Raw genomic sequence first — 16,114 nt, forward strand, 5'->3', positions numbered from 1 at the left:
CTCAAAATTATTATAAAACCACATATCTGCTTCTCTTGTGTATTACAGTCTCCCTCTTCCTTAAAATCCCTTCTTAAAATCCAATTTATATAAGCTTGCCTATAAACCATAGCTTTAATTAAATCTAAACCACCACCAAAACATACATCATCCCATGTGACTAATATAATCTTTGTGTTCTCACTGCTGTCCTATTCTTTCTCCATCTTTTCCCCTCTTGCTAGCCTTTTGTTTATTTTGGCTCCAGTCACACAATCTGCTTCATGTTGACGGATCCTAACACCCATGAGGAGGCCCAGTGAAGTTAGTGAGGCTGTACATAGTAGCAAGGGGCCTGCCTACATGAAGCAACATGCAGGTCAGGACCTTACACTACGTTTTCAGGTTAGGGAATCTATCTTATTTATGTGAAGTGCTATGCATGTCTGTGGAAGCCTATGTTTTTATACCATTTCCATCACCTTGTTATCTGAGAAACAAACCCTCTGATATGTTCTTCAATTCAAACATGTTTGGTCCAAATATGTTCTTACAGTCTAAATATTTGGACTGGATAAAAAGTAGAAGAGTGTGTCATAGAGCTAAGGAATAGTAAATGAATTTCATGCCCAGTGTGTGGAATAGGGTACCTGTAAAAGATACTTTCTTACACAGTGTACATTATGCAAGCCTTATTGTACAACACATATTAACGTTGTAAATATTAACTATTAACTTAATCAAAAAAACTTATAAAATACACTTAAAATATTGAGGGAATAACTCTAGGAGTTGCTTTGAATTTACCCCAGTGTATATGAGATCAAAATTTGGCCCCCCAACTGTAACTGCTCAACCAATCTCTCTTCTCACAATTGCTTGTAGCACCTTTACTTTCTGTCAACATACATGACAAACCACATCCATAGTTTAATTTCAATTCCAAGGGCACACTATTCAATACAATCTTAAAGCAAATAAAATACAATAAGCAGCACATTTCACCACCTTTTTCCATTTTCCAAGGGCTTTACAAACATTAGGGATACTTGCTGTGATTCACTGAGGAGAACTGATGTCATTAGTTCAAAACTAGCATTTCGGCAAAGGACACAGAGCTATTTTACAAAAGTTATAGTGAAACTAAACTATTTCCCATTTCAAGGCAGATGCAACAATATTAAGCAAAGAAAATGAATCTATGTACAGAACATAATTTGCACTTTAGTAAAAAAATGTTATTAGCATTTGTACTCAAGTGGCATTTTAAAATTATCTTATTTTTAGTTTGGTTAGACTACAGCTATCCTATTACATTTATGTAATAACCAAAAATATTGCAATAACCATCCACAGATTTATTTCTAAAGTTTTTTCAGCAAAGATATCTAGAACTTGTCTACACACAGGTTACATTAGTTTAAATAAAGAAAGGATGTAGTACTGATTTAAACTGATGCAACTTTGTTTAGAGCAAGCTGTAGACACCAATAAGAATGAAAAATGTAGGCATAATTTCCTGTTTCTCTCTACAACTGTAATCTCCAGTAATATGTGAAGATACTTGTTTTTCATCCATGCAAGCCACTAAGATCAAGTATTTGGTGTTTTCCTTCATGTGACTTTTTACCAATGATAGCTATATATTCTGTTCTGCAACTGTGCTGTACAGGATGTAGAGCAAGGAAATTCAGTTAAAAAAAAAGAATCCCTAGCCATTTATAGAGTAAGGTGAATCATGAGCAATAGGCAGCATAGACTGATAAAGAATAAGCACTGCCAGACAAACCTGATTGCATTTTTTTTAATAAAATCACAAAAATCAGTTGACAACAGAAGCATACTGCATGTAATATATTTAATAAAACATTTGTTACTGTTTCATGAAAACTTAATTAAAATTGGCTTAGATAAGAACTTAATGCAGAGGACGAAACCTGGCTTGAAACTGTAAACAAGAGGCAACTCTAGACATGAATGACTATGAACTGCTGCTGTGAATGACAATGAATCACCTGCCCATAGAAAGTGCAAAAATTATTCTAGACCCTGGTGGTTAGGACACTCACCTAGGATGTGAGAAGCCCACGTTCATGGCCCTGCTCTTACACACCATGGAACAGCTTCAACAGGACAGACTGAGAGAGACCCACAACAGAATATTCCATAACCCAGTGGCTAGAGCAATTCTCTTGCCAAGTTCAAATCCCTTCTCCACATCAGGCAGAGGGGGAACTTACACTTTTACTTCTCCAATTTGCCGAAAAATTAATAAATATTGGTTTTGGTTCAACACAGTGATTTTTTCCCATGATTTTTCACGAGTGCCAGCAAACTGAAATATCCATTATTCACCCAGCTCTACTTAATAGGGGGGAGAAACATGTGAAGTGGTCATCCTGAAAGAGACCTAGAAAAGATACTGGAAAACCAGTAGAAACGTGATCTGACTAAAGAAGGCAGGGGGACTTAGGACTTTTCATGCAATAGCAATCTCATCCTGGAGCAGGAAGGTAACAGTCTCTCTTTATGTGAGTCTGCAATATGCTTTCTGGGCACATCAGAAAGATACTGACAAGGTAGAGAGAATTCAGAGAACCAAAAAGGGCTGCAGAGCCTGTCTGCAAGATAAAAAAAAAAAAAAAAAGAACTAAATATGTATAGATAAAGCAAGAAAGTAAGGCAGGCAGGACATGAAACAGTGTACAAATATTTCAAGGGTATAAATATTGAGGATAATTATTTAGTGTAATACATATAAGCATAATCTGAAGCAATGGAATGAGGCTAAGAGAGAATATTTAAGACAAATCTCTCAAAATATTTCCTGACATCAAGATGAATTAGATTGTAGAATAGTCTCCCAAGTGTATTGGTGGAAATTTCATTTAACTTTTTTTTTTTTTTTTTTTTAAAAAGAGTGAGACTGGCCAAAACCCTAGAAAGTACAGTGTATCAAATAATTCTCCATTGACAAGGTGATTGACTAGAGAATCTTCCTTAGTTAAAACAGTACCTAGTCAATTAGATTATAATATTAAACATGTTCATTAATCTACTCTAATAATTTCTAAAGGAATATTAACCTTTGACCTATGCAATAAAAAATAAGCACTTCTGCAGAAGTTTCCATTCAAAGATCTCTCAGCACTTTCTGAATATTAATTATTAAAAGGGAATTTGGTCTTAAAGTAGAGGATAATAGCTAAAGAAAATGAGGTACTGAGATTAGGTCATTTGCTGAAGATCACAGGGAAAAAGTATGGCAGAAAAAACTACTAGAATCAAGGTCTACTGTCTCCTACTTCTGTGCTTTAACCACGATTGTTATTTTACTGACCTCCATTAACTGGCTTGAAGAGATTAATATACAAATATTATTACACACTATAGTTTTATAGTGTGTTTAATCTGAAAATCTGATTTTGTGCTGGGTTGACGTCCTCAAGGTAAAACAAACCAAGAAAATATTCTCTGATTTTTACTGCCACCTAGTGTGGATTAGTAGTCTGTTCATCTAAGAAAAATGCTGATTTAAAATTATGCAGAAAATTTAAATGTGCAACTGGACAAGCAAAACATATTCAAACTCATAATACAAACACAAACACAATGCACTTAAATATAACAGAATATTACATTCAAGTTTGAACATATTTTTAAAGTGATGTACTAGCTCAACCTTCCATCCATTTAAAATCCTCGCCTACATACGGAGCATTCAATTAAAGCAGAAATACAGAAAGCTCAAAAATCACAACTTAGTCTCTTCCAGAGTGGTGCACGCAACTTAGCATATTACACTACAACCGTACCCCTGAATAATTAAACCTAAAGCAAACCTTGCTATCTCCAGATAAATAATACAACTTATGTTTTCACAGAAAATCCATTAAACATATGGCATGAAAGACAAGAAGTCCCTTATGTACAGAACATGTTCTTCCCGTTAAAAGTTTAACTGTAAATCTAAGCCAGTTTTGTATTGTGTAGATTTTAATTTAGTCTTTTAATTCAGTGTTTCCTACTATAACTCTAGATTATTATCTAGATAATTATGATGTTAATTACTGCACATATAGCAGTTTATTTGGTTACTCCCAATGCCCATATGTATTCCATAGCATAAGGGGACCAAATTCCATGGCAAGAATGCCTAAATTCTACAGTAATCTTAAAATTACTCTGTAGTCCAAACACTCTTCTTTTCCATCCAGTTATGCCTCGAAAAACATTCAATGGCAATTTAGGGGTTTACGATATTCAGATGCAAAGTAAGTCAATGTTTATTTTCAAGTATGGTAACCCAGCTCCAATTTGTGGGCCTCAACTCCTGCAGAACCATCTACTAGGTGGCCTGGCTCAGAACCGTCTTGTCTCCATTTAGGCCAAGGAAGAGAGTAGCTTGCAGCTGGCTTCAGCAACTCACTTCTCTAAGCCTTGACTTCTGTGTTGTTCTCTAGGTAGCTCAAACTATATTACTAATTTTCTCTGTTCATAGGCTGTAAACTGGACTCCAGCTCTGGCTCCCTAACTTCCTAGCTCCATGGACCTATAGTCTGATCTATTATGAGAGATTCTTAAATTGTTTAGTTTATGAACATGGAGGGAGTGTCACCTGTAATCCAATAATTCCTCCTTGTGGGGAAGATGGGTAGTAAGAGGCAGCAACAAATCAGGGCCCAGGTCATGGAGACAGAAAATAAAATATCAGATGCTTGCATCAACCAAAATGGTAAATTTTATGGCATATCTGAAAAATGCCAATATTTGCAGCTACACAACCAGGAGTTCTTGATTAAGATGAATGGGACAATTCAGAACTATTATTTCAGGCTCCTTGTCAACACAGGAAGACAACACTGGATCTATTTACACTCTGTAGACATTCTCAAGCAGGGCCAGCTCCAGGTTTTCTGACGTCCCAAGCGGCAAAAAAAAAAAAAAAAGCGGCAGCGCGATCACACCACTCCACTCTTCGGTGGCAATTCAGCGGCAGGTCCTTTGCTCCCGGATGTGCCGCCCCAATAGCAGCCAAAGTGCCGCCCCTTGGTATTGGCCGCCCCAAGCACCTGCTTCTTTAGCTGGTTCTCAAGACTATCTCAGCAACTATGGGTATGTCTACACTGTATTAAAAAAACCTGAGGCACTGAGTCTCAGAGCCAGAATCAGCTGACTCGGGCTTGTGGAGCTTGGGCTGAGGCACATCTCCCTCACATGGTCTCAGTGCCCAAACTCCATCCCAAGCCTGAAAATCTACATCCGGGGTGGGAAAACTTTTTGGGCCGAGGGCCACATTTGGGTGGGGAAATTGTATGCAGGGCCGGGGCAGGGGGTTGGGGTGCGGGAGGGAGTGTGTGGTGTGGGAGGGGGTGCAGGAAAGGGCTCAAGGCAAGGGATTGGGGCAGAGGAGGGATGCATGAGGGGGCTGGGGTGCAGGAGGGATGCGGAGTCCAGGAGGAGGCTCAGGGCAGGGGTGCAGACTGCAGGAGGGGGCTCAGGGCAGGGGGTTGGGGTGCAGGGTGTACGAGGTGCTCCGCATGCACTGCCCTTGCCAGGCCTCCAGGTGCCTCCCCTGAAGCTCCCACTGGCCGAGAATGGGGAACCGCAGCCAATGGGAGCTGCAGGGGGCAGTGCCTGGGAGCCGCAGGGAAGTGATGCCGGACCCTTCTGAGAACGGCGCCCACGGTGCCATGGGGAGCAATCCCCCGGGCCAGATCCAAAGTCCTGAGGGGCCGGATCCGGCCCACGGGCCATAGTTTGCCCACCTCTGATCTACACTGTACTGTTATAGCCCCACAGCTGAGCCAGCTTACCTTGGCCAGCCATGGGTCTTATCACATTGTAGACATATTCTTTATAAGGTGTTTTTTGTTTGTTTGTTTTTTTAATAATGAAAGCTTACTTTTAAGAACTGCAGAATACTTGGAGCTCTGGTTACTCCTAATCTCAAACATCAGATTGATCATTTTAAATTATGTTAATTTAATCGAATCGTAAAATTTTATAAACTATAAAGATGGAATTTGGTGCCATACATTAAGACACATAATGGATCTGAATTTTAAGCAGGATTGGATAAATTCCTCACTAGTTGTGATTATATATTATTATAGTAGCTACCAGTTAAGCTTTAGAAAGTAGAGTGATCCCCTGGAGAATTCAGAAAGATACCTTCACTAGTACCATCATTGTGTACAACATTACACAATCATCAAGATGAAATCTGGATGTACTCACACCTTCCCTGGAAGCTTCAGGTTTCTGTCACTATAGGCGGTAGAATACCATGAGATGGACTAATTATGGAAGTCCTTAAGATTCATAAGTTGTGCTTTTTTTTTTTTTATGGACTTGTTTGATTCCCACACACTGTCATGCATTCTTAGGGTATATCTGTACTAGAGTGACTGCACCGGCACAGCTATGGCTCTGCAGCTGTGCTGCTGTAGTGTAGACACTTCCTACATTGACAGAAAGGGGGGTTTCTGTACATATAGGTAATCCACCTCTCTGAAAGGAGGTATCTATGTTAATGGAAGAATTTTAGATGTAGGCCAGGCCTTAGTATTTTTTTCCTAAGGCAATTAAATAGTTTTCATGCCTGCAATAGAGGTGTCTAGGTCTCTTTCTTGACACATTTTGTAGTAATATATTCAACCCTTCTTGAATATTCAATCTTCTTCAATCATTGAGGGGCCCACTTAGGGATCTGGGGCAAAATCAGTACTTGATCCTACCAGTGAAGGCAGGTGGCTGGACTCGACCTTTCGGGGTCCCTTCCAGTTCTATGAGATAGGTATATTTAATATTGCTGGATTGCATTTCTGTCTCCGTGAAGGCTTGAAAGGTTATGCATTCTTTTATTACTGCCACTTAAAATTGATTAACCTATTTGTGGTTTTGCCCTTAATGCTTGTATACATTCTAAAGAATACAAAAAGCAGCTCCTGGGGCCTCTTAATGTGCTACAATGCCCAGCATCACTGAGTTAATTTTAAATATATAAGCCTCAGATTTAGTTAAGGACTAACTTCTCCACCTGCCATTCCCCATAAAATATATCATTTGTTGTTTGTCAAAGCTAAGCAGCTCTGCTTTTTGTTTAATGTCTCCATTTACTTGCACACTGGAGACATGAGTTACTAGAAGGATTAAGTATCATAACCAGATTGTCCTACGGCTGAAATATACTACATACCCCTATTTGTTGGCGGGAGAGGAAATAGCAGGGCTATTTCAGGGGCAGGAAATGAAGTATGAACAAAAGAAGAGTGCAGTTATAATCTGAAAAGTGACTCTAAAATGGCATAATGAGACATGGGATGATACATCTTCCAGGTCAAGTTTATTCAGTTTAGAAAAAACTTTTTTCTGAGACATGCAAACTGAACATGGGATATGAAAGTCAATTTGTGTTATTACTAGTTCGTGAGCAGTGAACCCTACACAACTGAGGTGCTTCAATTACACAATTGATTGTACCTGCTATATAATACACCTCACTTGGAGGCAAGGCTTACTGGTAAGGCATACTCAGAAAAGGACAGCTTGACTTTCACAGCTTCAACTTAGTTTGCAAGTCTGAATGTTCTTAAAAAAACAACAAAACAATTTCTTTCACATATAAACTGAGTACACTGGATCTGGCAATTTTCAGAGATGGTAAATGCTTTTACTAACAAATGCCACCTCAAAGATTTAGCTATTAATTGGTCATTCAAAATTTTAAGGCAACCTCTTGCTATCATCGGCATTATTGTTTGCTGCTCTGATGATTCATCAAAGACCATTTATATCATATGAGACAGCTGGAGAGAAGTTACAGTACTTCTTTCATTATTATCTATTGGTGACATTGTAACATTATTTTTTAAATGTTGCTGATGGAATGAGACATTAAAATGGAGGACTTAAATCACAGAAACAACAACAAATTGCCAAAGTTATTATTGGTCACCCTACATATTGTTGCTGACTGAGTTTGTCACATTTTGTATTTGTGCCATCATGCTGAGACCACTGCTTTTTAATATGACAAAATCTTACAGCTAGCATAACTATCTGCAGAAAAGAAGAGTAAGCGGGGGGAGGGGGGAGGGGGGGGAAGGGGAATTGATAGCAGCCTTCAACTACCTGAACGGGGGGGTTCCAAAGAGGATGGAGCTAGGCTGTGCTCAGTGGTGGCAGATGACAACAAGGAACAATGGTCTCCAGTTGCAGTTGGGGAGGTCTAGGTTGGATATTAGGAAAAACTATTTCACTAGAAGGGTGGTGAAGTATTGGAATGGGTTACCTAGGGAGGTGGTGAAATCTCTATCCTTAGAGGTTTTTAAGGCCCAGCTTGACAAAGCCCTGGCTGGGATGATTTAGTTGGTGTTGGTCCTGCTTTGAGCAGGGAATTGGACAAGATGACCACCTGAGGTTTCTTCCAACTCTAATCTTCTATGATTCTTTCTGTCTGATTATAAACATGAGGGCCAACAAAGTGAAGTACCACAAACTTTCAAGTATAGTTAGTGCTAATGAGAAATGCCAAGAGACAGCATTCTGCACTTAGTTGCTCACAAGAACACAGAGCTTGTATCCAAAATATATACCCAAATCTTCCTCATTACGATCAAGAATTTGCAGTGATAGGAAAAATATGGATCAAGCTACACCTGATAATTTACTTTAAACAATTCTAAATCTTTACAGTATTCATTTTTTTAGGTTTCATTAATGAGAGGGAATAATTTCTGAATTACAATAATCATAAGTCTTATTTTCATGTTATGAAAAATGAGGATGTCAATAATTTTTAGAAAGACTAATAAAGATATTTCAATACATTCAGTGTCTGTTTCTAAAAATTTTATATTCTTTGAAACAAAAAAGAAAAACGCTGATACTGATAATAAATGACAAGAAATTGCTTAGCACTGCATTATCTGATGCCACACAGACCTCATCTCAGTATAAATGATATTTTGACAGCCAATGTTAGAGAGAGAGAGTGAGAAACTGTAAATATTAGTGTGGATAACCATAGAACTTACTTCAATTGACTGAGATTGCCCATCATGGGGATGAGGTGATCTTGGATAAATATCAAGAAGGTGAGGTGGGTCATCAGTATGTATTCTTCTTCTATGTTGTTTAAGAACTTCCTTATAGTTAAATGAATCAAAATTCGTCTTCCACAGTAATACCTGTAAATCAACCATCAACCTTATTAAAATTGAATAATTTTTTTAATAAGGAAAATAACTCTTCAAAAGGAAAACTACAGGAACTTGATTTTCAAAAAGTAATGGTACAAATCTTCTGTTCTCCAAATTGCAATACAATAGATATGTGCAATTTCCATAAAGAACCTACAATATCATTTTAAAGGCAAAACACTGTTTAAAATAATAAAGGTTCAGTGTTAGGAATTTGACTTTCAGCATATTCTAATATCCAAACCATAACTGTTTAGTGATATTCTGTTGATTACAGTTAAAAATACAAGCACCTCAAAATTTGTAACAGAAAAAAAAAACAAAAACCCTAACGAGTCTTGGCAATACAGTATAAGGTTTTGGACTTTGAATTGAAATATAAATATAAGGGTTTGTCCCCTGACAAACCTATGCTTGCAGAAGATAAAGAAATGTTAACGAATTATAGCATATGCTCCAGACCCCACCCCGATTCTAATAGATTAAAGAATAAAACAGGGTAACATACTTATACTGAACTAGAAAATGAAGGATTGTTAAATAAGATTAAGAGCTTTGATATAGCTATATTTTACTAATTTGAAATTATGAATAATTAATTATAGATAAGCTAAAACTTAGGTCAAGCCCTTGCCTGGCATCAGTGTGGTTTTGTCAATTCTTTGATATAAAATTGCTGAATTGTTTAAGATGATGTTATTTGCTGTCAAGATAAGTAATGTATTGTGTTGGAAGATGCAAGTAAGAGGTATACAATCATGTAATGATAAATAAAAACCTCTTTTTCTGGGAAGATCCAGGAACATGGTGACACAGAACAACATGATCCAGAACCTGCAAAACTATCTGGAAAAATGCAGAAGTTGGGAAACTGAAGGTTACTCATATGTAATGTATGGATACATATAAAAATTAAACAGGTGATGTGCTAAAGGCCAATTGGATAAAATGAAGTAATTTGGAACGCAGAAAGATACAAAAGACCTAAGTGAACTCTGCCCAAACTGTAGAAACACCGAACCAGAAATTGAAGTACTGGACTAAAGGACCAGACCAGGATATCAGAGGAGGCAATGACCATCATGGAAGGTGCAAGTGCCCCAGAATGTGGTAACTTGGGTCGTTTACAAATTCTGTCTTCTCTGTTATTATTGCATGGCATAAATATATGTTCAGACACTGTAAGTAACAATAATTTTGTCTGAAATTATATAAAGGGAAAAAATTGATTAAGCCTAAACCACCACCATCTTTGGTAAATTGTTCCAATAGTTAATTCCATCACGGTTAAAAAATTTCACTTTATTTTTAATCTGAATTTTTCCTAGCTTCAACTTCCAATCATTTGATCTTGTTATATGAATCTGTGCTGTACTGAAGAGCCCTCTATTATCAAATTTCTATTCCCTGTGTAAGTACTATTGTCAAGGCACCTCAACCTTCTTTTTGATAAGCCAAAGAGATTGAGCTCCTTAAGTATTTTCTTATAGATACGTTTTCCAATCCTTCATTTAGTAGATGGCTCTTCTCTGAGCCCTCTGATTTTTCAACATCTTTCTTGAATTTTGGACACCAGAACTGGACACCATATTCTATCAGCAGTCCCACCTGAGCCAAATACAAAGGAAATAGAGCTGCTCTGTTCCTACTCAATATTCCCTCATTCATGCATCCGAGAATTGTGTTAGCCCTTTTGGCCAAAGCATCATACTAGGAACTCATGTTGACTTGATTATCAGTCCTTTTCGGAATCACTGCTTCTCAGGGTAGAGTCTTCCAACCTGTAAGTATGAGCTACATTCTTTGTTTCTTTATGTGACCTTACATTTGGCCATACTGAAATGCATTTTTGATTGCTTGTTAAGCTGGACACTATCTAGATCACCTGTATCAGTGACCTGTCCTCTTCATTATTTACCACTCCCCTAATCTTTGTGTAACCTGTACATTTTATTAGTAGGATTTTGTGTTTTCTTACAGGTCATTGATAAAAATTAAATAGCTTAGGCCAAGAATCAATCCCTTCAAATCTCCACAAGAAACACAACTCATTGATGGTTCCCCATTTACAATTACATTTTGAGACCCATCAGTTACTTAGTTTTTAATCCATTTAATATGGGCCATGTTAATTTTGTATTGTTCTAGTTTTTTTTAATTAAAATGTCATGCAGTACCAAATCAAATGTCTGTTTCCTTTAAATTTCTTTAGTGGAAGGACTCCATGTAGGACTATAGGCCTAGTTTTGGCCTCAATGAGATATTGTTTTAAGTTGGATTTAGATATTAGCATGAGTGATAGGCCCAAAGCATTTGACCAAAAAGAATGAGATCACAAGAAAGGAGGATTGTTTGTATTAAAGCTGTAATGACCTGTGCAATACCAGTGTTATCTTATTTAAGGTTTAGGTTGAAGTAACAGAAATTAAGAAAACATGGTCAATTGGGTGCTAGGTCCAGGGCTCAGCCCCAAAATTCCTTCCCTTGGCTTTAGCTAAGGCCCAATTACCAGCAATGACATCACTTGTTTACTATAGTATATAAAAATCAGGGTTCTTTAGGAATGAATGTCTTCAGGAGAGCTTTTCCTTACCCCTCTGGAATCATACCATGATAGGAAGGTATCACCCAGGGCCTGATCCTGTAGTAAGTATTTTGGCCAATGCTTATAACTGAATTGTTAGTAGGATACAGAGAATAAGTGTGTATATAGTTATATTGTTATTTTTGATGTAACCAACACCAAATGGACTCTGGAATAAGAAAAATGTTTGCGTGGAAAAAGAATCCTGGCAAACCTTGATAAATCTATTGGGGAAATTATTTCCAACATGCCAGTTTGAACAAAAGTTGACAATTATGTAGCCTCTCTCCAACTTAAGAAAGATTGGTATGGAGAAGAGAGAAACATTTTAATCTATAGCTGTTCACATGTTCATTTTATAGCTGCTTGACTAGCTACTCAAAAGTTATTTGTTGCAGTCATGACAGAGAACACCAGGGAAACAGTACCTAAAATGTTTGTTGGGAGGAAATTACAATATCTGTGTGTATAGCAGGAAAAGAAAAAAAAGGGTTGATGGAAATTCAGTAATGTTAACTGTTTGACTACTCCCTTGACTGGGAGCTTTCACAGAACATGCCCTCGTCAGAGGCAGGTAGGATACAGAGAATGCGCTCATCACTTATTAATTCTTGTAAGAAAGACTAAAGTAGTTTTTGGGCAGTTCAACCTTTACTCTATTCCCAAATAACTGGACTCTTATTGTTACTTTTGACTGTTAAAAATCTTCATTACATGATTGTTTCACGTCTCACCCCTTCCATACTGCTGTTTCTTGAGTGGAAATCTAAAGTGTTAACTGTACAAAACATTTGAAAAAAAACACTGGTCCTAGAAGGTTACACATTCCTTATGGAATTGTTCCCTGTCATGGGCTCTTGGGGTGGCCTCAGCTTCACCTAACTGCCCTCCCCCCATTAACTTGCTGTCAGTGAGGTCAGTGTTTGGACCCTTACATTCCTTAAAGCCTGTTACTTCCTAGGTGTCTCTCTCTGCTAGTCTCCTGGCTGTTTTCTTGGAGGCAACCTGGTGCAAGGCTGTCACCACTTTGCTACCCCAGGCCTTTCTGCCTCCCCTTCTTTCTCTGCCCTCTTTTCTTTACAGCAGACCCTATTTCCTTTATTGGTTGCAGCTGTGGGTGCCTGCCTCCATCATTGGTGGGTCTGGCAGCTGCAAGGGGATGTGATCAAGATGCTTGCTTGTAAACAGGAGGGACTCTCCTCCCCGCTCTGTCTATGTTCAGTATGGGGTTTGTAGACCCATTACATTCCCCCTTTCATCTCTGTGGGTGGCCACTCAATTTAACTATGCCATTTCCTCTTCTCACTGGAGAGAATTTGGTTAACACTGTTCATGTGAATAACTATAGCCTGCTACTCTTAAAAAAAGAAAAATGAAAGGTTCCATGGTCTGTTGTGCCAAATTTTAAAGATTAAGATATATTAATGTAAACTATAGCAAAATACACAGGACACCAAGAAAATTATAACCGGATAAAATTATGATTGGGAAAGAAAGAGAGCTCTTTGAAAGGTAAATAAAAACAGGATTGACAGAGAGACTTTATACATTTTACAGAGCAATAGCCAACATGATATGGAGTATGTTCCTATGAAAACGCTTCACAAAAATGCCATGCAATAACAATACCCCCCAAATCAAAAAGCATGTGTTATGCAGGATTCTCTTGTATTAAATTAAGTTCTCCCTTAAGAACTGAAAATATCTACGATGCAGTGATTTATGCGAAAGTTAAAAAATATTTTTTAAAAAGCCTTTAAGAACACAACAAGAGATGCCAATACTATAACATAATAGCTTGAAGACAGACAGCTATAAAGAAAACACTATGTAATGGGGGGAGGGAAGTAGGATTTCAAGATGATGTGCAAAAGCATCACTCAACTATGCTCCTTAAGCATTTTAAAAGGAAAGAAAAAAATCCAAAACAAATTCCAATTTAAACCTCCATATAGACTGGAAATGTAAGCAAGTGACAGCTGATGAGCTTTATCTATTCCATGTAATCTGACAAAATAATCCACTTCATAATGACAAATTTTGGAAAACATTTTTGTTCTATTGTCTTTACATAAAGTAGCCTTTTCAACAGATGACAAATGTTACTAGATCTCCTAAGGCATTACTACAGGGAAATCTGTGTCCTTTATGTGCATCATCTGTGCTACTAACTGTAGCTATTTACTAAAAAGTTTTAATAATTACCTCAAGACATCCCTAAAATGAATACATTTAGTATAGAGATTATTAGAGAAGCACTATAGCAGTTCCAGAAAGTTGAGTTGAGATTTCAGCTTAGACCAGGAATTAAAAAACTCTTGTAAGAATTATAGAAGGGTCACTGGCTGGCCAGTGCACCCTCCCATGGCTGAGCATAGTTTAGCAGTCTCTTCTGGTGCCCCCATCCTTGCTCACTCCGAGCCTGAGGTAGCTTGCACCCCTTTTTATGGCTCAGCCCTCTGGTCGGGTCATCTATAGTCCATCCCTTCCAGGGTAATAAAGACTCCAATAAAGCAGAAGTCTAATGACCTGGCAGCCCCACAGTAGGTTTGATAACTTTGGAGGATCAGTGTGGGAATCCAGGCCTTCCCTCTGCTCTGGGTTCTGGCCCAGGGACTCTATTAAGCAGCTAGAGTGCTTCCATAGACTCCCTGCTGTTTCCCTGTGCCACTTCCTGCTGTCAGGCTGATGCAAGAGGCTGCATGCTGCTAGAGTGCCCAAGGGGACTCCCCTTGAGTTCTCTGGCTGCATGCAGTCCCTTGCACCATGAGCCTTCTCCAACTGTTTGGGAAGTCTCTTTAAATTCTTTTTCCTGCGAGGTCTCCTCCCTGTTCTCTTCTCTTTTATTCTGTAGACTCTTCTCTCCAAGAACAGCCATTTATCTCAGCTGTGGGTGGTCAGCTTGGGAAGTAACTGTTCTGCCCATTCACCCCTTCCTGGCTGTTACAGTGGAGGGTTTATATGCCCTTCACAGAATACTGTACTGTATCCTCCGTAGAACAGCACTTATTCTTTTTAGTAAGAAACACGCTCCTCAGAATTTCCATGTAAATCTGTTAATTAGTTTATGAATTATAATGATTTTACAATGAGCCCTTTAAGAATTGTTTTTGCTAACTCTGTTTTGGCTCCTTAATGCAAATAAAATTCCTAGTAATTTTTCAGATCTGAAGTCTGACTTACTTCTCAGGTGCAGCAAAATGTAAGGTATAGGCTACTTTCATTTTTTTTTTAATTAACATTGTTATTTTTAACCATTTCTACTTCAATTGAAATAATAGAGTATTTTGGTCATTGAATAAATGCTCAAGAAGCTATAGATTAAAATGTTTCTATCCTTCAAGGTTGTGAAGAGCTAATAGCTCCAAGAGATGCAAAGTGCCCTATTCATCTTCTTGAGATGTATGGATAAACAAAGTGTTGTGTTCCTTGACAGGTAAATTCATAAGAACTTTTTGCCTTTTGAAAACTATTAAGCTTACCATAACAGTTTCACTATTCCACTATTTGGTGTACTTTTTTCACCTCCAAACTGCACTCTTTAATTAGCACATAGTAAAGTGAAAAAGCATTTGCACGAATTTGGTAAGATTTCCTCCTTTTATGCTCAAATATTTTAGTTGTTACATCTAGCTTCATTTTCATAATAATTTCATTTATTGACCACGTGTCTTTCTGCAAATCTTTTACATCTCAAATTTCAATCTTTTTTACTAGCAAAATCCTCCAGCATCCATATCCTTGCTTCAGTCAGAGTTTATTTCTCTCCAATATTTGCCAGTCTTTTGATTGCTGTTGCAGATTCATTGTCATGTCAGCAGTTCTTTTATTTCCTTTGAGTTTCCCCAACTCATTTCTAGAAAAGGTGCCACGTGAAGCTACATCTCTGGTTCTTTGCATCTGATTGCACTTTAGAAGTAAGACAGTGAGGTCTTCTTTCCAATACCACCCGAGTCTTTAGTTTGAACTTTATTCCTTCAAGTTATGTTTTCTATTAGTTGTTGAGTAAAATTCCACCCTTTTCTTCCCCCAACAAAATATGAAACATGTTTGTAGTAACTCCCCGGAGTGTCACTTCCACAAAGCTGTTCTCTGTGCCTCCATCATGGGCTCCCAAAACACATTTTGTTCTTTTTTTGTTATTGCCACATAATACTGAGGAAGCATTTTACAGAATATAAAGTTCTAATCCAAGTGCAAGATGATTTCTATTGTCCTTAATTGTGCCCCTTTATTCTTTTACCATGTAAAGACCTGGAGAAGCAGCTCTAAGACCAGATATGGTGGCATTTCATAGTGACCAGATTTACCCACAGTGGCACAATCTACTGCACCCACAGTCGGG

At 37.9% G+C, this 16,114-nt stretch overlaps 1 protein-coding gene across 10 annotated transcripts in view; it reads right to left on the reverse strand.

Annotated features, from left to right (window-relative positions):
- The window catches only part of POC1B (POC1 centriolar protein B), a 142,226-nt gene that overhangs the window by 97,180 nt on the left and 28,932 nt on the right, over positions 1 to 16,114 (reverse strand). For all 10 annotated transcript variants that reach the window (XM_034772546.1, XM_034772504.1, XM_034772496.1 and 7 more), the window contains one exon: positions 9,021 to 9,173. In XM_034772546.1, coding sequence (XP_034628437.1) covers positions 9,021 to 9,173 — 153 coding nt within the window. The remainder of the gene's footprint in view (positions 1 to 9,020; positions 9,174 to 16,114) is intronic.

This window comes from Trachemys scripta, chromosome 1, assembly GCF_013100865.1.
Source record: "Trachemys scripta elegans isolate TJP31775 chromosome 1, CAS_Tse_1.0, whole genome shotgun sequence".
Lineage (NCBI taxonomy): Eukaryota > Metazoa > Chordata > Testudines > Emydidae > Trachemys > Trachemys scripta.